At 33.6% G+C, this 27976-nt stretch overlaps 1 protein-coding gene across 1 annotated transcript; it reads left to right on the top strand.

Moving 5' to 3' along the window:
* LOC126774376 (axotactin) lies at positions 1–27845 on the top strand. The gene is made up of 30 exons (XM_050495870.1): positions 1–121; positions 4417–4548; positions 5127–5349; positions 5488–5624; positions 5955–6106; positions 6421–6484; positions 6650–6934; positions 7052–7158; positions 7659–8273; positions 9168–9348; positions 10510–10627; positions 12086–12234; positions 12915–13117; positions 13516–13727; positions 15499–15713; positions 16044–16217; positions 17213–17438; positions 17824–18071; positions 18442–18870; positions 19902–20105; positions 21089–21306; positions 22093–22172; positions 23126–23238; positions 23366–23569; positions 23704–23891; positions 24885–25037; positions 25562–25678; positions 26290–26425; positions 27065–27207; positions 27726–27845. The coding sequence occupies exons 2-30, from the start codon at positions 4440–4442 to the stop codon at positions 27840–27842; spliced, it is 5520 nt and encodes a 1839-aa protein (XP_050351827.1). The 5' UTR covers positions 1–121; positions 4417–4439; the 3' UTR covers positions 27843–27845.
* Positions 27846–27976: the final 131 nt, after the last annotated feature.

Raw genomic sequence — 27976 nt, 5'->3', positions numbered from 1 at the left:
TAATGGTGGTTAATATTATTTTGAAAATATGATTTATTATTATTTTGGGAATAAATTTAAATGATAATATCGTGATATTTTGTTTGTGCTTTTAGAAAACTTATTACGTTTTACTTAAACTGTGAGTATACATTTTTCTAAATGATATATTTTAAGTTTTTTTTTTAATTTAACTCTTAACACAATTTTTGATACATTTACAATAATACGATGCTTATGATTGTTAAAATATTTCGCACATTAAAAACTTTTGAAAATAAGTACCAAATATTTCATATTAAAAATTTCATTTCAAATGTGTCATCCCGAAACCATCTTGAGACGCTATAGCACTTGAGTCAATTTAGCTGCACGCAACGACCAAAGAGTCTTGAACTCAGCTGTTACTTTCAAATCCTTCGCCTTCACCCCATTTAATTAGAAATCGCGAGATCAAGACGGGTCAAGTAATACTGGTCATATTTAGCCGACGCGATGTAGTGTGTGTGCACTCTGATTCCATATTTCCGCTGAATACCCTTTGCGAATATTGGGCTTTTAAATTTGGACCCTACATAAATATAAAATAGGTTCAAATTACCATAACAGTTCCTCAAAGTATCATTCGGGACCGGAAATAATTTTTTTTTAGAAATCGTTTAACTCATGAAGAAGTATAAATTACTGTTTTATAAAATGTTTGATATTTTTCAATAGACAAAAATATTGTTTTATTTAACAATAGAAAATTTTGGTTTTTTTAAAAGGTTATTTTTTATTTATTATATCCTTTTATATATTTATTACATTAGGACTCGCGAAACTGTAGTACACAATATAAGTTATGAATTTCGAATTTCAAAATTTGAACAAATTGATTCTGATATGAACATATATTTTTTTATTCGGGTTTCGAACTCGATTCGATTTTCTAAATTCGAATATATCCCATTTTGTACTCGTGAAATGGTCCTTATAAACTTCTATATTAATATTAGTAACGACTAAAATTTCGTAAAAAAATCGTCATAGATGTGTATTGCAGGAAATAGTATGATACCTACATATTAAATAACTGCGTATAAAATCAGTTGATAAAAGTGTTATACTTACAAGGATTTTTATAATTATTATAAAAGATTTTTATATACTTTAATTATAAAAGGAAAACTCCTTATGCTATGCCATAAATGGATTCAATACGTTAAGCCACAAACAAATGTAACTACGTATGAAAAAGACGCGCGGCTTCTATCTATTATCACCGTCTAGATTGTCTCCTGACGTAGAGATCAATTGTCGGCCCTAGATTTGATTGACTGTATTACTTCACATTTGGAATAAGGGTCACTATAAAACGTGTATATTGTAATACATATATACAATATATCGAGAATTTTACGTGGCACATGCCAGTTAAACTACCAGTCGAGTCGGTATGATTTTTTCCGACATCTATAACATTTACTGAACACCTAATGTATTATATACCTAAACCCTCATGAATCACCCCATCCATTGGTGTAAACCAAACCGTATGAAAATCCGTTCGATACTTTTAGAGTTTATAGCGTTCAAGAAGACAGACGCGTTTTTTTGTTTAATAATGTGTATAATAATAAGACTTATAGTATTAAGCATAGAAGCATTAAGCATTCACAAGTAATTTATATTAAGAATATATTAAACACTGACTTGTCTCTTTCTGTCATTATTGATTTGACATTCGAATGAAGAAGACAAAGCATTCTTTAACTAATAACCCGCTAAACAACGTTTATAAGGAAGGCCGATATTTTCCATATCCTAATTAGAAATATACAGCTATGGAATTGTATATGGTTAAGGAAAAAGAAAGATATCTAGATAAGATGCTTTTATAGCAAACATTGAATACGGAATAAATTGTTGTTTAATAAATAATAATAATGTGAATATATGAGTTATTAGTTGAAACTAATAAATTTATATTTACTTATAAAACTCTTAGATACTTCTAAGTTCATCCATACTGATTTGGCATTCACATTTAAAAACGAAGTAACAAAGCGGTACTCCCAAAGACTCGAACGAACTTCGGTAAAAAAATGATTACCTTCGAGGGTGCGCAGATTTATAACAAATTAAATCCTCCAATAATCAAAAATTGTAACTCAACGCAAATGTTTAAATCCAAATTCATGTTATAAAGACCTATTTATAATTTTAATTATGTACACACCTATTACTAACGTATTGTTTACCAGCTTAATTATTATTATTTTTCTGTTTATATTCGTAACGAGATTACCTTTTTTTTATAATTTGATTAATATTATATTACTTTCACAAAATTATTAATAGTACAAGAATGACGAACCTGCATAATTTTCTTTAAAATTGTAAACATTTCTCATGTAAGTGACTGTTTTGTCTTTTTGAGAAATAAATGTCTATAAACTGTGATACCGACATTTAAATAATAGCGATAATATAAAAGTATAGATTGTATTTCAATAAGTATATTTTGTAATAAATTTCAATAGCAAAATCGCTTTTTTTAATAGTTAAGACGTGAAAGCGAAACAAACAAACTAACTTTCATATTATTTATAATATTAGTAAGGATTTTGGATTTTGCCAATGTCTATGAGCGGAGTTAAGTGACAACTTACCATGTACCTTTCAACGATTAAATCATCATCTATGTTCGAAATTCAAAATTCAGTGTGCGTATCTATGGCATATATATTTAGTAAAATTAATAAGTTTCTATCCCCCTTCTATATTATATTTGTAAGACTATTTTCGTAGTTTACACATGATAATCAGAAACAGACTTTTTAATTCTTACAAATAAAACGTAATACTGGTTACGTTAATGTAACTTTTTCATTACTAATAAACGCTGCAACCCGTTTTTCGACTTTCTTAACAAGTCTGCTCGCGTAAACTTAAAGCCTAGTGCTCACTGGCGAACTGTAACATTCGCAAATATGGAGGCAAGATTATACTCATAATGATCGTAAAGACAATACCCAAGAGGTTTCAAGCGCTTCGGTCGCTTTCTGTAAGTATTTAATAGACGAAGTATACTGACAAAATTACATTCCAAAAAATAACGTACGCTTGAGACAAAATCGATATCAGATAAAATGCACATATTTGAAAAACGTGTCACAATAGACTTTTCATGTTATCGTTACGTGAACGCAATTGTTTTAAGCTGTTTAAGGTAAATCCATTCAATGGGTAAATTGTACTTACCAAAACAATTATTGGGTAATAAAACAATATGCTCGTTTGGTGTATTTTAGCTATATTTATAATGTCATGTCTCATAGTATATATATATACTTCAGACATCAAAACGGTATTCTCTCTTACGGTGACGGTGTACTCTTCAAAAAGGAGATGTTGGCACTATTTTTAATCTTAGAACTAAAGACTAACGTCGGGTTGTTTTTGGTATATATATCGACATTAATGTTTTTTATAGAAATTGTGAAACATTATATAAACATGAGAAGTAAAAATAATATTATAACACAAAGCTTAAGCCAACAATTAAATTAAAAACTCATGTATTTTTTTTTAATAAATAAGTCTTATTATTTATGTTGTACAGGATTATATTAAATAACAAAGCTTGGAGTACTGTTCGTCGATGTTGCTTGTGAGAGCGTATTTGAATAAAGTATATTTTGGCTTTGAATAGAAATAATCATAATTGTTACGTAACAAAACAATACAAAGTATTGATGTTTGATGGTAAAATTGATGAATGACCAAGAGCCGGGCGAGCTTAATAAAGCCATTGGTAAAAAATATTTACGCCTTAAAAACATTCCTCTAGTAAAAACTCGCTTTAAAATATATTCAAGTCATTTAATCGCTCACGTAAACTTTATTATCTTATCAACTTTTGTTTTTGCTTAATTATATTAAACATAACTAACCTGACACATTTTCTCCAATAAAATTTAATTGTTTTTAATTTTCTACATATACAATTATATTTATACATGTATATTTAGGTGTTTTGGTATTACAGTAATTGACTCTTGATTGATCTACGTATAACAAAACAACTATTATTAGTATTGTATAATTTGATGATGAAAGGAAAATAATAATTATGTTATTTTGAGGTTGGGAAATAAAGCCTTTATTTTATTTTGTTATTAAACATATTTTATCTCGATTTACGAATATTAAACTTAATGACGTTGATAATAATCATTTTAAGTAAAAGTTTTTAATTAGGCAGAAATAAATAGAAGAAGAAAGGGGGGAAGCAAAACGTCATTGCACGTCATCATTAAAGAACTGAATTATTTGATAATTTTTAATCACATTTTCATATCATGCGAATGATTTATTTCAAAAAGTTTTTATATTTTTCGATAGTACGAGTATATTGCTCTTAATATAATTTTATCAGATAATATTTTACAGATAAATGACATTATTCGAGCAAAATGGGATTGCGGGAAAGACGCGGAATATACATAGCTGTGATATTGATTTCATATGGAATAGCTGATATTGATACAAGTCTGCCAGTAGATTTAGTTTCTGAGGAGAAAGGTAACACGCTTAATAATGTCCTCCAGAACGATTTCGCCCACGGCGGCCAATCTCAAGAGAGATTACCCAACTACGCAGGAGATATTACAGTGCACAAGTGTGCGCGCAAACACAGGTGCACTCTATTCCCTCACTCTCATAATCTGATGGGATGGCAATCCGACACGACCGGAAAGAGTTCAGGCGCAGGACCAAAGGCTTTACGTGCTTTTCGAGGCACGGGAGAGTACACACTTCCAACTTCCAGACTCCGGGCTGCTACTGAGAAATTTCTAACAGAAAAACCCCATAACTTTTTATTGGCCCGACCTGGGAATGGAACCCAGGTCTGCGGCCTTCCTTCGAGCTACTAGACCAACGAGGCATTATTATTACACGCTTAAGATATAACCGAATAAATTAAATCACTAAAATTAGTTTTCTTTATCATATTTGACGATTACGGTTGAATAGATCATAACCCCTATTATTTGAACTATGTACAGTAAAGATTCAAAAAGAATTTTCATATTTTTTTGGTTTATTTAAAGCCTTGACCTTTATAATAATTAAAACCAATTCGAAATCTTTTATTTCAGCGCCACTACAAACAACGTTACCCTTCACTTCGACGTCACCCTTACCTACAACTATAAACATTTCTACCTCTACATATGCTACTGTTATACCACCGATACCACCAAGTGATAGGGACAGGTTCCTAACCTTCGCTGAATCTGGTCACCATCAAACCTTCATGTTTGCTAAAGACAACACGTTCATACAACTTGATGGGGACATCATACAAAGATTTCAATTAAGGTAAGTCGATCGAAGTAGCAGCTTTACTAGTACGTGTAACCGTAGCATGAAACTTTGTTATACTTAAAAAACTTTGTTTTCCTGTGGTTTTAAATGTCACTTCGTAACTTTTGAGAAAGATACCAACAAAAATTTCAGATTATGCCGAGAAATATCGTTCAAGTTTCGTACGAGACTTCCACATGGTCTTTTAGTTTATCACAACGTTAAGAATCCGGTTTTCAAAATGCAACCTTATGCGTTATACGTCATTGTGGAGAAGGGAGAACTTAAAGGTAAATATGCTAATAAAATATCCAATTAAATAAGAAATAATTAGGTTTACTGCAGAGTAAGATTGCAATTTTATTTACAACATTTAAAAAAGATTTAAAGCGCCAATAACGCAATGGGCAAACCATGGCTGCCCAGTGTTTTAAAAGTCGCTGGTTCGATCCTGGCAGATTGGGTTATTGTCATCCCCATTCCTAACACTGCCTGTAGCTTCGCTTACTTGGAATTACGAATATTCCTATATACCCCTATAGGAGTATTAGTAATCCCTTATATACGAACATTGTTTAAAATATATATACATATTTAAATTATTATCGATTTGATTCTAGTGGTCCACGTGTTTGGGAAGCATCTCACTTCTGTAACAGTAGGAAGAGGTCTTAACAGAGATAATTGGCACAGTGTGGTTGTTACTATTGATGTTCATGGAGCGAGGCTTATCGCTAAAGTCGATCAGCTGAAAGAAGAAGTTTATTTGAAGGTATGTTATATTGTACATGTTTTATAAATGGGATAAAGTATTCTGGGTCTTTTGTAAAAATGGGTGTTCCACAGCAATTTTGCGTTATGGAATGATCTTCCAGTCTATGTTAACGGTATTTGTAATATTATATTACTTGTTAATCATACATCATTTTCTTTAAAGTTGACTGGAATTGGTCTAATTATGACGATATTCTTATTAGTGTCTTAGTAAAGCAAGGCATGATACAAGAAAATAACTTCTACGAGAATTATCAGAAACACATACATATTTATAGACAAGAGCTGATCGATCATTTTGATTTGTTTAAGGGCCTAAGCTTCGATACAAATTATGGAATAACGGACAACTTAACATCAGTTATTTTAATAGGAGGTGAGGGTTAAATTAATTAATTTTAAATATTTAAGACAATATCCTGGTATTAACATATTTATTTTGATAACATTCATATAAACTTTTGAGAGCAGCTAGTGCAATATATAGCAATAATTGAAATCTGGGTGAGACTATTAACTTTCCATGTGATTTGACTTTTAGGTCTCAGTTCAGAAGAAAAGCTTCACGGAGTAAAATACATTATAGAATCATTTGTTGGTTGCATCAGTGATATGGTACTAAGTTCAGGCAAAGCCGCTTCAGATCTATTACCAATAGTTCCTCTAATTGCTACCAAACATGAAAATGTAAAAGAAGGTTGTATAGACAAATGTAAGACGATGGAGAATCTCTGCTTCGAAGGGTCTAGATGTATTAATGAGTACAACGGGTACAGGTGCGACTGCTTCGGTACTTTGTACGAGGAACAACTCTGTGATGTTTACAGTAAGTTTTATATCTCTTTATACTATCTGTGACGTTTTTCAATTACTTTTCTTAAGAACATTTTTACTACTACTGAATCAATATAAAGAAATATCATAAAGTTATCATATCCTGCAGCTGCAACAATACTAACATTACGAGGTTCGAGCTACGTGTCATATCGCGTCTATGATTGGAAGGATCGCGTTCACTCCACCAACACAAGAGTCAGCTTACATTTTAAGGTAAACATTTAGATCATCATTCCTTCCAGATCATAAATTTTCTTGTTTGAACGTCATTATGTAAATATCAGGTATATTAATATTAATATATGTCAATTAATATTTTTCTTTATAAGGAAGTAAGATTTTATCGAATAATTCAAAGACAAATAAAAACAATTAATATTTTTAACCTTTAATAATGAATTAATAAATAAAACCATATTTACCGAAATGTTATCGAAATAAAACAACGAACAACGTTTTAATGCAGTGAAAGGATTTTGAAAGAATCGTAAAAATATAATATATTATTAAGTAGTTTAATTAATGTATATATTAAAATTTTTATAAACGCTACATGCAATTCTTTTATAAAATTTAAATGAACCAGAAAAAAGACAATAAAAATGACCTTTAAATAATGATAATAATAAAGCAATTAAAACCGTCGAACAAGTCTCAATGTCAAACGACAAAAGGTTTCGCTAACAAGGCGTCTAGTGATATATTACTTTCAGACCCGTTTCGACGACTCAGCTTTATTTTATGCGAGCGGACAGATTGACGACAAACATCACTACATAGCATTATCAATACATTTAGAAAAAGTAGCTTTCAAAATAGATTTAGGGGACGGTCAAGTCGAAGATTATTTGGGTAAACGAGTCAATAATAACATGTGGCACAATCTAACAGTTATTATACATGAAAAAACAGTTATAGTTTATCTCGATGATATAACCGCTACATACGAAGTACCAGGTGATGCTAAATTCGTCTGTATAGACCCTGAGATTTACATATGCGGTGGACCGGATTTACATAAAATGAAAGGTCTAAAATCGTTCAACAATTTCGCGGGGAATCTTAAGTACGTATATTACAATGATGTTTCGATACTCTACGAGTTGAAGCAAAATAACCCCAAAGTCCACTACATAGGAGTACTCGATCCTGAATTCGTTGATATCGATATAGAAGTTATACCAATCACGTATCCTTTCGCTACGTCCCATATTTGGTGGCCTTTAAACCAGAGCAACAGCATCAATTTGATTTTCGACTTTAAAACCAGCAAGAATATGGCGGTTTTGGCTTATAGCCAGATTACTTCAGGACAAGGCTACTTTGAGGTAAGTTAAGACAATATTTCTTGTAACTTGTATTATTATTAAATAAATCCATTAGGAATGCGAATTTTTTTGTGAATAAAATATCTATGAGCTTGAAAAATTAAAATACATAAATATGGTTGAGTATATCCAAATGAAAATTGTTCATTAGTACCGAAAGTGGTACTGGATATTCAGTAGAATTCTGAACTATATATCCAAGTATACTTACATATTTCTAATTAGCATGATTGTACGGCATTCATTGTGAATAAGGCCCAATATGGCGACGTAACTTTGACGCTGATATTCATAAAGTAGTAAGATAATGCCGTCTAATATACATTAATACAAGGTAAAAAATATATCGTAATAGGTAAATAAATATCGTATAAAGTTTACATATCTACACTGACTACTGACTTTGTGTTACCATACTGAAAAACTGAACGGGCACCATTGGCTCATATCATATCATATTGGCTCACTCCAATTGCTCAATCGTTTGGTTCGAGGCAATTTGGAAGCGGATTTCAAATTATTGTTTGTATTATAAATAAATCAATTAACTTTATGCATTCTAACTTCCAATTATAACAATATTATATAAACGTCTTATAGTGGGTGGGTGGTTATTATTTTATACCATTTTAAAAATATTATCCTCAATTTTTTAGGTATTTTTATTTTTCTTAAATAAAATTAATCATTTTCCTTTTCAAATATTTCCTCAGTTTCATTTTACTACAATTAATATTCTTGACGTAAATTATTTTTTTTATTTTACCATAGCTTAATTGTATATAAAAATAAAAAAAGTAAAATTAATTATAAAAACTAATATTGCTACCATTATTAATTTTCGAACGATATTTATTTAAACAAAATCTAAAGCCTTAGTGTGTTACCTTTCAGGTAAGAATGGTTAAGGAAGAAATAAGATTCGAGTTAGTGCCTGATGTTGGTAAGAATGTGACGGTATTGAAGTCGGTAAAATTCAATGTCAGTAATGACTGGCACACAGTCGAACTCGACTACAGGAAAGGAAGAATCAAGTTGACTGTCGACTATCACAACAAACATGCGCAAATGTTTGGTAAGTTATAGTCATTCTTTTTTTTACAAGATACGTAGAACGGGTAAATAGGCCACCTAATGGTAAGTGGTCACCGCCGCCTGCTGCTGTCGGAAATATTAACCGCTTCTACATCCAATGCACCAACCTTGCGAACGAGGATGTTATGTCCCTTGTTGGTACTCGCTCACTCACTCTTCAAACCGGAACTAAGCAGTATAAAGTACTGCAGCTCGGCAATATGTATTGCATTCCTCTTTATATCTACTCATATCTTTAGTTATTCTTCTTGCACGGACAACATGTGTTACACAGATTAAATGAAAGCTTATGTAACAAACCAACATGGCACCTAAATATTTTTTACTGGTAATTCAATTGCATGACATGATATTAAATACTTGAAAGTTCCAGTCGTCGCAGTCACTTATATTTTCCAATGTCACATTTTAAATGCAATTATAATTACTTTGAATCTGTGATCGTGACGTCAGCATACTTTCGATTATTATGTTTTTGACAATGAAATATTCGCGATATGATCTGTAAAATTCAAAAATCTAATATAGCTGACAACAATAATTGTGTGTGTGATAATGGAAGAGCCTGTTGTTAATTAAACACCATTTTACCGCTAAACAGCTAAGCTACTAAAAATATTTTTTAGTATTATTGTTTTCCGCTTAAAAGGTTTGAGAAATAAACATTAAAACACCACATCTTAAAATAATTTTCAAGGCCATAAAGTATTTGCATTATTATGATATTGTTTATAAGAGTTCCATTTAATTATATTAGCGACTGTTATTCTACATTTTTATTTGATTATAGTATATTATTGTAATGTACTTTCTTACAAATTATAATTTGTAATTAGCTAAAGACACAGTAATTGCTATGACACAGACGATACATAATATTGCATCTCGGTTTTGTCATACCCATATTATTTTAAGTGGAGAGTTTAATTTGTTGTTCTTTATTTTTATGTACATATAATATGTGTTGTATGTATAATATTAAAGTATGTTAATCTTGTTTTCTCAAATATTAGAGTGGATTGTATTCCTTTTTAAAAAATAAATTCTTAAACCGTAAACCGTGAAATAGTTTAACCGTGAAACTGCTAATTTCTTCTCAAATTCCTTAATTTGCTCATAAATAATTCATTTCTTTGAAAAGGTTTAGATTTCCAGCTTCAGGATAAAATAGTTATAGGAAGTGGACTGAAATCAGCTAATTTGGGCTTAATCGGATGTATGAGAAACATTAAGATTAACGGACTGCTGATTGAACCAAGGTACGCTTAGAGTTACCTTTTACTGAGAATCAGACGTCATTGTTAAAATTTATTTAATTATATACATATGTTGTGTTTATTAATTTAAGTTATCATATTTCATATAAGTCCTCTGTAAAGGAAGCCTGAAAAAGGCCTTAGCGATAAGGCCGCCAATATCTACATTGATACATAATTATTGAAGTGTAATAAAAAAATATAATTTCTGCTTGTCCGAATTCGAAAAGAGACTCGCTTGGTATATTTTGGTGCGCAAGTAAGTACGAAAACAAAAGTGCACTCTCTACTCCTTCGCTGTCATAACTGATGACTACAATAAGATAGAACACAAAAAAAAATACTTACTTTTCGAGGCGAATAATTAACCCACACATATTCACAAATAAAATTAAATAAAAGCTTGTAAAAACGAGTCCTCTTACCTTTACAAATGATTACGCTTCGTTTAACACCACTTGCTCATCAAAAGCTAGTCAAACGTAAGATCCTTAAAAGATATTCTTTATTATCTTTGTTAATTTCGTTTTATCTAAATAGTAGCTGTTTATTTTGCAAGCAATTCAAACTTGAACATCAAAACACCCAATTATCATGTAATTTAGAATCATCAAAGGCCAAGTGAAATGATAATACAAATTTTATTATCGAATTTTCTAGTTTACACAAATTTACAAGAACCTCGGATGTTTTAATAACACATAAAATTTCAAAAATTGCTATTTATGTTTATTTTATTAAAGCAGCAGAGTAAAATTATAGGGCCACCGTATCTCAACTGGATGTATCGAAAACGTTTTTTTACTAAGCATCCATCACTCTGGTCCGTATTCGCCCCATCCAATTGCGTGGCGTGGCTGGTCCATCATTAAAAATATTACCACGCCAACTTTGATTTTATATGCGAATAAAAACATAAAAATAATAAATTTTTGTCAAGGCCGGAAATACAGATGTTCCCTGAACGAGTTGAGTAATAGTAGACCGAAGTTTGAAAGTTAGCAGTGTAGAAAGTTTACACTTATATTTGGGAGGATTTTTTTTATATTTGCCGGGAAGGCAAATGACTCTACTCCACCTGATGGTAAGTGGTAGTAGAGACAAAACGCGACGACTGCCAGTACAGTCGGGAAGAATGTTCTTCACTAGCCGCCCCCGCCTTGCCGGCCCACAAGGTGCCTCTTCACGCCTCGTTTGAAGGAACCCGGATGGTAAAAGAAGGGGAACACGTGAGCTGATAAAGAATTACATTTTTTGGAAGTATATGTCATTGGTCCTTGGCTTGAATTCTCTCTAAGTTTTTCGGAAGTCCTATCAGCTTAAGAAGATAAGAGAATACTGTGCACTATACTATATAATATATCCAACGTAGTTGCTTGTCTCCTTTGATATTGGCCGTCTTGACATAAAAAAAATACTATATATCCAAATTTACTTCAAATATATCTCCAATCGGTCCAGATTCGTGATAAACACGGAGCGAGTTGTAGGTGAAGTCGCAATAGATGACTGTCGTTACGTAGACCCTTGTACGCGACCCAACACTTGCGAACACGGCGGCATTTGTTCGATCCGAGAGGATAGAGTGATATGCAACTGTGATAACACAGGTATGTTATGTAATGTACGAACTACATTTAACGTCATTATTTTCATTTCCGTTATTTTTAAATCAACTTAAATATTTTGCCTAGATGTATTCCTGTATTTTGGGACAATTTATTGTTGAGATAAATTGTTGTGCCTTCTACTTAATTCTATAACAAGCTTTTTTATTTATTTGTTTTATTTATTTTTGTTTATATGATACAAAAATTAAAAAATATCATACTGTATTATGTTTTCTTTAAATATGCATTATTGAAATGTGTTTGCAACTATTCGCAAGTTGTACGTATCCAAGAATTACACGATAAAATATTTTTACCAAAAAAGGTCAGGTCAGAAACCAAACCAACGTGTGTCGACAACAGTTTACATTTTTTGCTTTTATTGAGACGATATATACATTATTATTATAAAATATTTTCATGCATTAATGATAGAAAGCGAAAGAGGCGTGCGTACATACATAATATGTATGTGTTAATTAGAAAATGAATTTATTAATTCTCACACATTTCATCTGCAACAGAACAATACTAACAGAAGTCTCAAACAATATCTACTTATCTTCCATATTTCTCAAGGTTTCATGGAATAACACTTGCTATTACTTTCTTACATTACGTTACTTTAAAAGTATCATGGATATTTTATAACTCAATTTCAAAATTTTCCAATTTTTAAGGATATATTGGCGAAAACTGTCATTTCGCTACATTCAGAAAGACTTGTGAAGAACTAGCACTCCTTGGCTATACAAGGAATGATGTGTATTTGATAGATATTGATGGTAATGGAAAGTTTCCACCGGCGCATGTGAAATGCGAGTTTCAGATTGAAGCTGATTCCTCCACAACTGTTGTGGAACACAATCTGCCGAGCCAAGTGGTGAGCATCATTTTATATATTAGGACTGTAACGTCTGACGACAGCTATTTATTTTATATACTGTTATAATTAAAGTCCATCCAATTCGAACAAAACGAAACATTGTTATTTTCAGGATATCGAACTAAATTAAAGTTTTCCTTTGAATCTTACTTGAATTTATCACAAATTGTTATATTATTATGGAAACCTGCATGTGTCTAATTTCATTGAAATTATGCCATATGTGTATTACCATATGTATATTCTACCAATCCACATTGAAGCAGTATGGTTGAATAAGCTCCAAACCTTCTCCTCAAAAGGGAAAAGAAGCCTTAGCCCAGCAATGGGACATTAACAGGCTGTTACTGTACTGTTATATATATATATCTAAATTGCATCTTATATGTTTTCAGGACGTCCGTTCGGCTTCCGGCCAAGACTTCAGCTTTAACATCAAATACAGAGAGTTTACCGCAGAAATGCTCCAAGAATTGATTTCTCATTCGCTTTTTTGTCGTCAGTACATTAAATATGATTGTAATATGGCGCCTTTGGAGTTGCACAGCGCTACTTGGTTCATATCCTCTTCGAATGACACCGTTGATTATATTGGAAATGTAAAAAGGTAAGCTTAGAGTCGCGGAAATGAACTCTACTATACATGTATACAGGCTCTAGTATATAGGTTAAAGTGTTTTAATAAATTCCTAGTTTAGTCTTACTTTACTTTATATATTATTGTACACCACACCACAAAGAGAAAAATACAAAACATGTATGCTGCCTAAATAAATTATGGCGACCTTATCGCTACATAGCGATCTCTTCCAGGCAACCAACGATGTAAGTACAGATAGGATAAGGTGCTTCCATCTGGGATCTCATATAATTGTTTTATATTTTGGTTATTTTATCGAAAAGGGGTTTAAAAATGTTCACACAATAAATTTTTGTTAGTCATTAAATTTAATTAAGGACTAATTCGAATCATACGCCTATCCTTCGTGAAGAATACACACATTTTCATCCATGAAATTTAACAAGAAAATTTCAATTTCAGACGATAAATTATACACATTTTAAAGAACCTGACCCTTGAGAGAGTTAACGTTCAATAGATTACGGTGGGATTAGAAACCTCTATACATTAAACACGTTGTTCCCTAATTCATACCTTTTTGCACATTCATTTCGACCTTAGCTGACCATTTTAGTAAATTACTTTCGAATCCAACGGCCTTTTATTGAAATTTATTGAACGTAATAAATCAGCGTTAATGAGATACCGTTAGTGCCCCAGTGCTGATTTTATTAAATCTTTAAAGTGTATTATAAATCGTTACATTTCATTCAGGCGACGATTATTATTTAAGATTAAGGAGATTTTTTGTCTCATTCTACTAATTTCTTATATTATAGAAATTATACGTAAATATAAATTTGAAATCAGAACTTGGGACAAAAAGCTAGTAACTATCTATGGTTATTAGTTAAACAATGATGTGTCTTTTTTTACAAATTTCAAATCCATAATGACAGAAAGAGGAAATCAATGTCTAACTAAATAGCCGCTAAGCAGCGCTTATAAATAAGGACGTATATACATGTACATCTCCATATCAAAATGAAAATATGCGGATAGATAATATAACAAGAAGAGAGCTGGGTGGGAGTGGCTTTGATGATAGAGCAAGAGGAAAACAAAATGAATAGATTGTTCAAGAAAGGTGTAGATGAGGATTTAAGAACATATAGAGATTATTTATAACAAATATATATACAATGCCCGCATTAAATTAATAAGATATGCTTCTCCTGTCTAAATATATAATGCAATAACGAATAACCTAAGAACTGCTTCACCATAATCACATTTAAAACATATGGAAATAACTTTTTATAAGCCTGATAAATGAAAAATATGTAATAGTAATGGATTCTCTAGCGAAATGTTTGATGAACAACTTAATTATAAAAAAAATCGTAAAATAAAATGGATTAATTTTTTTTTATTGAATAGGAAGTCGGACAAGCGTATGGGCCCCCTGATGGTAAGTGGTCACCAACGCCGATAGACATTGGGATTGTAAGAAATGTTAACCATCGCTTACATCACCAATGCGCCACCAACCTTGGGAACTAAGATGTTATGTCCCTTGTGCCTGTAATTACACTGACTCACTCACCCTTGAAACCGGAACATAACAATACCAAGTACGTTTTGCTTGGTATTGTTATGTTACTTGCTGTTTTGCGGTAGAATATCTGATAAGTGGGTGGTACCTACCCAGACGAGCTTGCACAAAGCTCTACCACCAGTAATTAATAAATAAATAATATTATATTAATAAATATATAATAATTGTAATATTTAAATCTAGAATTCGTGTTTACAGAGGCTATTGTCCTTGTGGAGTGAACGCTACTTGTGTGAACCCAACACAATCGTGCAACTGCGACGCCAACGAGAACAAGTGGCATTCAGATGAGGGTACCCTTGTGGATCCTAAGAGTTTGGGTATCACTGAGATGTTCTTCTTGCAACAGAAGGATTTAACTGAAGAAGCACAGGGCAGGATTACTTTGGGACCGTTGGAATGCGTTGAGACAAGTTAGTTCGGCCCTTATACATCACTATATCATATTTAGAAATGATAATATTCTCTTGTCCTTTCAAATAGTAAAATATAGAAATGTTATTTTATCACAACTTATTTACCAATCAGCTCTTCTATTTGTTCCATTATAAATTCATAACGTAATAAAGACTGAAATTATAACAAATATTTGCTTTTTTTTCCTAACGTCTAATATGGTTTTAGGATCGATTGCTGCGAAATGAAATAGAATAATGTTTCTCAACATATCTGTGATTCCTTTTATGTTTTTTTTTTGTCTAGATATAATATTATTATATAATGGTTCCTCATGTTCTTTTCAGACACACAGCGCTATGTAGTGACGTTCACGACGTCACAATCGTACATCGAAGTGCCAGGATGGAGGAAGGGAGACATCGCGTTCAGTTTCCGGACAACCGGAACAAGTGCGATACTGCTGTTTCAACCGCCAATACGGCCGAACTATCCGTCCTTTATGGTGGCCTTGACGAGCGGTAAATATTTATTAAGATCGTTTAAAAATTTTAGAATTTATGTTTTAAAATGAACTGCTTAAATATGCAGTTAGAGGGTGATGCTTAATTAATGTGATAAATGACTTTAGAAGATTAGGAGCCCAGTGTGCCGTTACTAAAAAAATTAATTATTTATCATAATATTTAATCAAGTATTCATTTTATTTTAGTTTTTTATTAAAATAGGTAGGCAAACGGGCAAATAGGCCACCTGATGGTAAGTCCAGGGCAAATACATTGGCTCTGTTAGAAATATGAACCATTTCCAACATTGCCAATGCGCTGCCAACCTTGGCAATCTAGATGTTATGTCTCTTGTGCTTGTAGTAGACACAACAATACTAAGTATTGCTGTTTGACGGTAGAATATGTGATGCCTTTTACAAAGCCCTTATACCATTTTCATACAATAAAGAATATATGTTCGATTCGAACATAATAAGTATCACACATTTTCAGCTAGCGTATGCTAGGACAAAGCAATGACAATGGGAAATACTTCAATTTTTATAAAAATAAAATTGGTAACTTTTTGTTGGTAATTTGGAAATATTATAATAAATAAACATTTCTTGTTCTCCAATTATGTTTATAACTTCTATTAATCAGCTTTTTTAAACATAACTTCAACAATTTAATTTAAACTAACTTTATTAAGGAATCTATATTTTATTTGTATTTCCGTTCGGATACAACATTAGCGTTTTAATTTTTAATAATATTATTCTGGTAGTAGAAGTTATGAGTAAGGCTTTGTACTTATCTGTTGTTCTCTGTCGCTTAGAAGGGTGTCAGCTTCTATGATTTGCGGCATATTGACGATGTTTAAAATGTGTAATTTATAAGTCAATGTCTATGTATATGTCTAATTATAGTTAATGACCCATTGTGGACACTTACGACCATCTGCTGCATTTGCCCGTCAGCCTTCCTTCTGCAAATAAAATAAAAACTAACTTCATAATTGGTTACAGAACACGAACTAACGTTTAACTTTACTCTAAACACGGGAACTACCAGGAAGTTAGTGATTAACTCTAAAAGGAAACTGAATGGAGGTGAATGGCACAAAATCTGGATAGACTACAACTTCTATCACGTCAGATTTATGCTTAATACTGAGTACCAGATGTTGAATTTTCTCCTCGAGGAAGAATTTGGACCGTTCGAAGGGTCTATGTTTATTGGTGGGGCGACCGCGTGAGTATTTATATGAACGAGATTATATATTTTTATTTATATTTTGCGTTACTTGATGAGTTTGTTGACCTTTCACACAATTTCATTAAACTCAGAAAAACTAGATTCATTTTTGTAAAATGATAACTTTAATAAATATGCTTTGAAATTCCCTATCGATCTTAAACTTTATATAAAATTAAATCCATTTTTATTAAATATTAATAATAATATATTTATCTAAGGAAAACCAAATATAAACCAAACCAAAATATAGTTCACGATACTCACTATTTTGTTACGCAAATAATGCTTAGATTTACTCAATATTATCCTATCCTATCGTTGCAGAATACTGTAAATAAATAATTACGTCATAGGAGTTAAGTAAAGTTTTAAATTTCAGAGAGCATTTAAAAAAGTCTGCAGTACACCAGGGTCTGATCGGTTGCTTCAGAGGGTTAGTAGTGAATGGGGAAATTCTGGATATATATAGTTACATGTCTGTCCATCTGTCTGAAATAATTAAAGATTGCAAGCCGTCCTGCGTCCCCAATCCATGTCAGAACAAGGCTACATGTAAGGAGCTCTGGTCGAGCTACGAGTGTATTTGTAAGAATCCTTGGGCGCACTTGGGAATGCATTGTGAAGAAAGTAAGTTTCTTATATTATTTATTTATTTTATTATTGTTATTTATTTTTATCATATATGATATAATTATAATGTTCGTGTGTTGAAATATTAAATATATTTTTTACCTAAAGTAACAGGTCTATTGTCGACTCAATTATCCAAAACTATAACGCTTAGTAATATTTCAATTATCATAATTTTATTTTCTACATTTGTAATAAAGAGAACTCGAATGTTTAAAATTACAAAGGTTTTCGTCGCTTATGTCGCCGTAAGTTTTCACGATTGTCTTACAAATAAGTAAGTTAAGTAATCTATTAAATAGTATATAATTAATTAGAACAACGTTCGTATATAAAACAAGAAATGAAAGCTCAATAATAATTCTAGACATAAACGAAAAAGCGTTAACATTCCAAACGAAGGAGTCGTATTTGAAGAAGAACTATCTCGTCGACAACGTGACGGACGCTGAAAAGGCGAGATTGAAGAAGATGATGACGGAAGACGTCCTCATGAACCTCCGGACGTACGACGACGACGCGCTCGTGCTGTACGCGAACGACAACCTGAACAACTTCATACATCTATTCATACACAATGGAACGGAAATCATCTATCTGTTCAACGACGAAGATGAAATCGTACAAATGAATGTTACTTACGAGAGAATCAACAAAGGGGAAAGTGTTCAGATTGCGATCATAAGGTCGGACAATACGACGACTTTGCATGTGAACGATAAAAACACGACTATCGATAAGGTTGCCAGGCTTCTGTCTGATTACACTAACAAGCCGTGGGGTAATCCTGAACTCGGTAAGTTCTATACAAATAACAAATTAAAAAAAAGTTCATTTTATTATGTTTACCGTACTTAGAAAAAAAATTATATTGTTGCATTGACGAGAATTATGATGTTGACTGATTAAAGTAATAAAAAATCAAATAAAAGAAGTCACCTTCGAAATCCAATTTAATTATCTAAACAATATGCGTTTTCATCATCTCATCATGTCATGGTTTTTTTAACTGCCTCGTTGGTCTAGTGGCTATATAATTTTAAGTAAGGCGGCAGACTCGGAGGTCCTGGGTTCAATTCCCAGGTGTGGCCAATAAGAAGTTATTTGGTTTTCTTGCTGAAAGTTGGAAGTATGTACACTCCCGTGTCTCGGAAAGCACGTAAAGCCGTTGGTTCTGCGCCTGAATTATTTCTGATCGTGTCGAATGCCGTCCCATCGGATTATAAGAGTGAGGGAATAGCGAGCGCATCTGTGTTTGCACACACACTTGTGCACTATAATATGCGCAGTTGGCTAATCTCTCTTGAGATTGGCCGTTGCGGCCGAAATCGGTCTGGAGGACCTTATTACTATTAATAACGATTTCGAAGAATAAAAAAATACCTTAATTCTCAATATTTGTGTCTATGTCTATTAACTAACTACCTTCTTCTCAAACGTAGAGGAGTTCTTAGCCTACAATATTGTAACAAAATTAAAGTGTAAAACATTTTTATCTTCAACAATATAGCCAGAGATTTATTATGCATGCATTTCATTTAATAAATATTTCCATTAAAGTCTTAAATACAAATAAAAATTAAAAAAAGATTACTGTACAAATCATGACCGCGTGGAATGGTGGCAAGAATGCTAGCAGCATTTCCCGTTTGAATCACAATTCCGGTTCTTTGGGCAAAAAATGAACCAGCCTGATATATGTAATATTATAAATAGTTCCTGAAACTCAAGTAAAGTTAGTTCAAGACTTTTATAACAAAATTTGCGGCAAATTACTTTTTAAATGAATTCTTATTATATTTTAGCCGCATAATATTCCTTTTTCAGAGGTAATCCGGCCGCAGAGGCCGCCAGCCCCTCCAACAGATTATTTCCAAATGAATCTCGGCGGCTACGACCCCTATTCCTTACATTTAGCCCCCCGAGCGATTCAGCTCCCTCAAGGAGGGTATGTGGGTTGCGTAAGGGGTTTCAAGATAGCTGATCATGTTGTTGATTTATCAAAAAAGGCGCAACAAAATATAGAACAAGGTACGAACATTTATTTATTAATAGATAATTCCTTCGCATCTTCTTGGAAGTCATTTGAAAAACATTATTTATTATTTTTTTATTCGAATTTAAATTTTGTAAAGAAAAAGGCAAACGTAGTGTAGGACGCCCTGTGACAAGATGGGCCGACGATTTAAAAAAGGTGGCAGGTTCGGGATGGATGCGGACTGCCCAAGATCAGGATGGTTGGCGTTCTATGGGGGAGGCTTTCGTCCAGCAGTGGACGGCAAAAGGCTGAAAAAAAAGAAAAAAAAAAGAAAAAGAAAAAGCAAATAGTTTGATATACTATTAATTTAAGATAGTTTAACTAAACTTTCAGGTATTATAGTGTATTGACAAGTTAAGTATAATCTATAGTTACTATTAGGCCCTCATCCAAATTGAAATATCATATAAATAATTGTAACACCACAAAAATTAGTAAATACGATATGTATTAAGAATCTTCATCAATTGAACTGACGAGTTTTCGATAATATTTCTTAATATGTTTTTTTTTTTTTAATTTAAATATCGCTGTGTTATAATATTTTGTGAAAAACTCTATAAAATAATGCTCCGGATTCATACAATTTTCATAATATTCAAAGAAACATTTGTTTTGCTTACGAATAATGGCTTTTTCTGCGAGGCTTATTTCAGAGCAAACAGAAAAGTCGCCCAAATACTTAAAATTAAAGAAAGGAAACGAGTAATTGAAATTATTATTATTAATCTCGACAAATTTTCAACATGAAGATCGTAATATGACCTGAAAAATTTCATGACTTAAATAACGGTTTTTTGAATATATAATTAGTAGCAAATATAGAATACATTAACCAAACTTAAACTATTTTAATTCCTTTAAAGGTTTGCCAAATTTAATTTCCAACCTTTATACTTATTTAATTCTACTTCCTTTATGAAAAAAAAATATGAAAATTCACAAAACATGACCAAACAGTTAATTTTTTTAACAGATTTGACGGGCGTCTTACCAGAATGTAACATGAAGTGCGATTCCGAACCTTGCAAGAATGGAGGGATTTGTACGGAAGACTTCACCAACCAAGAGAGTAGCTGTGATTGCGAACTGACGAGTTACTTCGGAGAGTATTGTATGGAAGAGAAGGGAGCTGATTTCAACGGGGAGAGCATTCTTCAGAGGAAATTCGTCTTAACTGGACCGATATTGACGGTAATTCAATAGTATTTATAAAATAATTCAATCCTTAGCTTCTGCTTAATATATGTATAGAAGTTTAAAGTTAGCATTTTTTAAAGACAGTGACAGCTTGTGAATGTCCCACTACTGGGCCATGGCGTCCTCTCCTTTTTTGAGCAGAAGGTTTGGAGCTTATTCGATCACGCTGCTCGAATGCGGGTTGGTGGTTGTGTATCACATGTGGCAGAATTTTAGAGAAATTTGACACATGCAGGTTTCCTCACGATGTTTTCCTTCACCGTCAAGCACGAGATGAATTATAAACACAAATTAAGCACATGAAAATTCATTGGTGCTTGCCCGGGCTTAAATCCACGATCACGCGTTCTAACCACTTGGCCATCTCGGCTCTTAAATAATAAAAATATATTTTTAAAACAAGGCATAATTTACATAATATTTGACATTATCTCCAGTTGAATGGTTTCGTTAACTGTACGTGATATAACATTCAGCTTAACTTCTATCACAAAACTTTAGTAAAAGCCATATATGTAAATATTTGACCAGACACGATCTTAAAAAGCCAAACATTCAGCCAAAGCCGAACCACTGAGAACTCCATGTTCAAACATTCTTGATCAGCGTCAGTAAGATGTCTACTTATAAACAATCATCAGGTACACCCACTTGTAACAAACCCACCTACCACCACCCACCTACCACCAAACTCACTGTCCACTAACCACTATCGCTAGATACAGTAGTGAAGAGTTAAAAGTATATTATATATTAACGTTTGGAAATATTATTTTTCAGGTAAAGATCAAATTAGCATTTTCAAGCAATGACCTTCGTCAAAAGAACACCGTCCTATTGTTAGTCCAGACCGAGAACAAGTGAGTAACTTTAACTCTATATATATATATAGAGTTAATAAATTAAAGTTAGATAATAAATATAGAGTTAATAATTATATATATATATATATATATATATATATATATATATATATATATATATATATATATTAACTATATATATATATATATAGTTAATATATATATAAATATATAAGTTAGCTACCGCTCAATCGATCTCCTAAACTAACAGCCCGATTGATTTGAAATTTGTCACAGTGACTCCTTACCCGACGTAGACGCTCATTAAGAACGGATTTTACGCAAATCCTATCCAAAATACATTTTTCTTCTTATCTACCCGTGTGAAGCTGGGACGATTGGCTAGTACCTTAATATATTTTGAATGAAAATTATATTATAAATGAAAAAAATATGCCAAAATGTTCATCGCCTATCGCCTAATTCACTGTAAAATGAGTTTCAAGAAGCAATGAATTGTGTAAATATCCCATCAGAGCCTGAGTCGCTTCGTATCGTATTTAAAATTCCTAATTTTATTCGCATGCGTAGCTTAATTTAGAATCATCTAAACATAAGTTTAATATACGCTATTATTTAATCCAACTACGGATCCATGACATGACTTTATGCATCTCATCTAGACGTAATTGAGTTTTTCTCTGCAATGAACAAAACTATTATTTTTGGGCCTTATTTATTCACTGATCACCTGTAAGGAAGCCGCCTAGAAGGAGTATTTATTTATATATTTAGAATTACCAACATGATATACAGTAATAATAATTATAAATTAACAGATTACAAATTAGATTTATGGGTACAAGTCGCCTCACTTTGCAAAAGTATGGATAAAAAATAATGCTACAGTTTTCTCTCAATGTCAATATTGCAGATTTAGTCCAGCTAAGTGGGACCTAAAAAAAAAAACAAAAATACTTCATAGTAATCAATAAGATTATTGTTTTCAGACGCAGTTACTATTTATTGATAGCAATAACTCAAGACGGCTATTTAAAATTCGAAGAGGATAGAGAGGATTCGGCTTATGGAGCTGAATTTAAGAACAGGAATTTTCTTAACGGTGAAAAATATAATTATTTATTTCAAAAAAGTCAACTAAACAACAAACTTAATAATTTTATCTAAAGTTGTTATTAAAAACATTCAAATTCTCGTTCCAATTTTAAAACTATTTTGTTTCTTCTTAGGCGCCCGTCACACGGTGTACTATACCAGAATTGGCCAAGACGCTAAACTATTAATTGACAGAATAGATGTACCGTTAGAGAAGTTACCGCCTCAAGGACTTTGGGAAGTGCTGGATGTAGGCTCCAACGAGGTCCAGATCGGAGGTTTGAACACCACTGATCCGAGACTCAAAATATACAAAGGATATAATGGATGCCTGTCCAGTAAGTGATAAATAAAAATGAAAAAAAATTGTCACAAAGGTTAAAACTTAAAATAAATAAATACTGGACTGGTTCAGTCACCGAGTGAGTTCTAAACTTTTCGCAACAGTAACGTCCGCGAACGCGTCTTCCAGATATCTTCGTGGAAGTAAACGAGCACGTGATGAAGCCGCTGGAGGAGTACATGCTGTTCACGCGCTCCGACTCGGAGACCGTCAACGCCGTCAACGCGCAGGGCGTGCGCAGCGCACAGTGCTCGGCCGACTTCGACGAGGCGTGGCCCGACCAGCTCGGCGCCGCGCACAACGGCAGCTTCCTCATCGTGAGTACAGTCAGGTGAACGCGCACTGCTCGGCCGACTTCGACGAGGCGTGGCCCGACCAGCTCGGCGCCGCGCACAACGGCAGCTTCCTCATCGTGAGTACAGTCAGGTGAACGCGCACTGCTCGGCCGACTTCGACGAGGCGTGGCCCGACCAGCTCGGCGCCGCGCACAACGGCAGCTTCCTCATCGTGAGTACAGTCAGGTGAACGCGCACTGCTCGGCCGACTTCGACGAGGCGTGGCCCGACCAGCTCGGCGCCGCGCACAACGGCAGCTTCCTCATCGTGAGTACAGTCAGGTGAACGCGCACTGCTCGGCCGACTTCGACGAGGCGTGGCCCGACCAGCTCGGCGCCGCGCACAACGGCAGCTTCCTCATCGTGAGTACAGTCAGGTGAACGCGCACTGCTCGGCCGACTTCGACGAGGCGTGGCCCGACCAGCTCGGCGCCGCGCACAACGGCAGCTTCCTCATCGTGAGTACAGTCAGGTGAACGCGCACTGCTCGGCCGACTTCGACGAGGCGTGGCCCGACCAGCTCGGCGCCGCGCACAACGGCAGCTTCCTCATCGTGAGTACAGTCAGGTGAACGCGCACTGCTCGGCCGACTTCGACGAGGCGTGGCCCGACCAGCTCGGCGCCGCGCACAACGGCAGCTTCCTCATCGTGAGTACAGTCAGGTGAACGCGCACTGCTCGGCCGACTTCGACGAGGCGTGGCCCGACCAGCTCGGCGCCGCGCACAACGGCAGCTTCCTCATCGTGAGTACAGTCAGGTGAACGCGCACTGCTCGGCCGACTTCGACGAGGCGTGGCCCGACCAGCTCGGCGCCGCGCACAACGGCAGCTTCCTCATCGTGAGTACAGTCAGGTGAACGCGCACTGCTCGGCCGACTTCGACGAGGCGTGGCCGTCACTGTGTGAGCGGAATGTACAGAACATAAAAATACCATCAACAATCGTACCGAATAATTTGAAGTTACACTTTTTTTCAGAGTGTCGATAAAACGTGGGTCGAAGATCCACCGTCAAGGGCGCCTTACGACTCTCTACACCAGCAACCTGACGCTGAAGAAGAGAACACCGACAAGTTCTTTATAGCGCTAATTGTTGTTTTCCTACTCGGATTATGTTATACCGGCTCTCATGTGAGTTTTTCAATACTGAAATATTTAATTTAAATACCCTGAGGTTATCTAATAAAACTCGTTGATCTTACCAAAAAGCAAATCTCAGTTTTTGCGACAGTCAATCATCAGCCAATTCCAGTCTGCTGCAATTGGGTATTCGGCAACTCTAACTTTCGCCTTTTGCGCCAAATCAGATATCACCGATATTTTCAAGTCATACACTTTTAAAGTACTAAATTTATTTTATAAGTAATTTCGTGCTCGGTGGTCAACGAAACATTAAAGAATGAGAAAATCCGCTTACGTCAGATGTCCTTAAAAACAGGAACAGAAACATGTCCTTAAAAACAGAGAGATCACCTAGCAGCTAACATTTCATATCCCGTATGAGATTGCCAGCTTAAAATCACACCCGCTTCAAGGAGACTAGAAGAAATTAAATACCTAAACAGACGTTTAATTTCCATAGATTCTTAAGAACGGCAAAACCTTAGATCAGCAAGACGTGGCATTCATTTAATGTAAAACTTAAAATGTTTTAGATGTGGCGAACACAAAAAGCCTACAAACTGAGACTAGAAAAGGAAACCGATGAAAACATATTGAGAAACAAAGAAAAGGCAACGTTTTTCCAAGAGCCTTCAGTTTCATTTTTACAGGTAATGTATTGTTAAAGATGTATACGCCCGAAGTAATCGTGGAGACCAAATGATGAATGAAATAAGTACTATTTTACACTATTCACGAAACTTTAATAATTTCATGAATGTTGCATATGCATATCAAAACATACATACTTTTACAAAAAAAAATAGACATCGCGATTTAGAAACTTCAAAATAATAATTAACGCCATCTAGTGACAGGCAATAAGAAACATGTATTACTTAACATTGACTCAACAAACAATCCGTGGCTGAATATTAGTTACCCATGTAATTTAAATATATGTTTTATATTCTTTTATGATATTCTAGCTAATTTCAGTCATGCAAAAACTTTATTATTTTTTTTGTAAACAATATTTACTACGTCAGTAAGCTTGAATAAATTTCAACGACAACTTAATAAAGATTCACCTCAAGCGAATGAATTATAAACGAATACGGGACACACAAAGAAAGGTAGCATATTATATTGATAATATAAGAAACTCAGTAGTAAATCATCAATTAAATTACATAATGGTCAGAGCAACTAAATCGTTTTTCATTTCATTACCAATACAACCTATTTCAAAATAAATTTAAATTAATACTTTGTTATTCAGCTCAATAAAGAAAGTGAAGAAAATAAGGATGGTGACAAGAAATCGAATGGTGTCGTCATTGATGTCGTTCCAAGCATAATCATAGAAGCAAATGAAGAAAAACCAGTGAGCAGGCGAGGGTCGATTAGGTTTAGAGGTATTTCCAACTTGCTAAAACCAAATCTTCATCGCAAGATACGATATCGCAGCGTTGCTACATCGTCGATGATTCGTGTCTATGCGTTTTGGCTCTCAAAAATTGGTGATATTGCTCATTAATTGACTCACTGCATTGCCTATTCACCCACCTGCCTTTTATTTATTATTAATAATTCAAATAATCTTACATAAAACAAACTTCAGGTTCGAAAATTGTATTATCGTATTTAAAATGGCTACTACTCAGAACTGATACGTAACTAACTGGTGGGGCTTTGTGCAAGCTCGTCTGGCTAGGTACCACCCACTCATCAGATATTCTACCGCAAAACAGAAGTACTTGGTATTGTTGTGTTCCGGTTTGAAGGGTGAGTGAGCCAGTGTTATTACAAGCACAAAGTACATAATATCTTAGTTCCCAAGGTTGGTGACGCATTGGCGATGTAAGCGATGGTATAACATTTCTTACAATGCATGTATATGTGCGTTGGTGACCACTTACCATCAAATGGCCCATATGCTCGTCCGCCTACCTATACCATAAATATTTTAAAAAAAGTCTTACAAAAGTATACCATAAATAATAAAGTATACCATAAATATTTTGAAAAAAAACTTATTTTAATACTTGGTACAGATATGGTAGATAAAGAAATAGCATGGGAGCCATTAGAAGAGAAAGATGAAACCCTAGAAAATGAGGAAGAAGAAGAAATTGAAGAGAGCTCATCGGAATTCGAAACCGATGATGAACATGAAACAGACGGAGAAGACAACACGGTACTATTTTAACTAAAATAATTATAAACAAAGCAATCCAGGTATAAAATCCTGGTAAAAACCAGCAGGTATAAAATCCTGGTTAAAACATGCAAGTGTGAGAATTTTATCTTATCAATTTTTTATTTAATCTTTATACTTTATCTTGTAAATTCACACTACTTCATGTTTTTACTAATTTTTATAAAAGTAAAACAATCGAGCATTCCTTGACATAATCTATATACTATGGAATACAATTACTATTCCACTACTAAGTCCTAGGTGTTCAACGGACGTACTCCAGTATATAACAAACAATAGTATAAATGTCGCCAATTAAAAATAACTTGTTTGATGGCTGACACTGTCACTTCAAACAAAACTAATCCAATATGACATTAAAATATTCTGAAAAATATATATTATTGTAGCTGAAGATCGAGCATCATCAATCAATGGCATCCATTGGAGAGGCCTATGTCCAGCAGTAAACGACAAAGGATTGATGATGATAATGTTTTTATTGTGTCTTTCAGAGTTCTCCCGTGATCAGTCCAGCCAACGATCAAAATTCGATACAACGAAAGTTGTCAGAGCAAATGCCATATAAAGTAGAGGAAGAGAATACCGTTGAATTAACATCTATTGCATAATTATTAATAAAAAATATTGTTTTTAATACTGATTTCTTATATATAAGACCTATCCTATTTTTATATGAACCGATTATAATTTACATATTTTTCACTTATATTATTATTATTTTACAAAACTGTAATTTAATAAA

The sequence above is a fragment of the Nymphalis io genome, chromosome 16, assembly GCF_905147045.1.
Source record: "Nymphalis io chromosome 16, ilAglIoxx1.1, whole genome shotgun sequence".
In the NCBI taxonomy this organism is placed as follows: domain Eukaryota; kingdom Metazoa; phylum Arthropoda; class Insecta; order Lepidoptera; family Nymphalidae; genus Nymphalis; species Nymphalis io.
Note: the sequence above shows the minus strand (reverse complement) of the source record. Positions and strands in the feature narration are given on the sequence as shown.

Bases quoted from the DNA above. Each gene is read 5' to 3' on its own strand.
- LOC126774376 (XM_050495870.1), top strand. From the start codon at position 4,440: ATGGGATTGCGGGAAAGACGCGGAATATACATAGCTGTGATATTGATT. The intron at 6,107-6,420 runs GTATGTTATATT...GATTTGTTTAAG, and splicing joins AAGAAGAAGTTTATTTGAAG to GGCCTAAGCTTCGATACAAA. The intron at 26,426-27,064 runs GTATTTCCAACT...TACTTGGTACAG, and splicing joins AGGGTCGATTAGGTTTAGAG to ATATGGTAGATAAAGAAATA.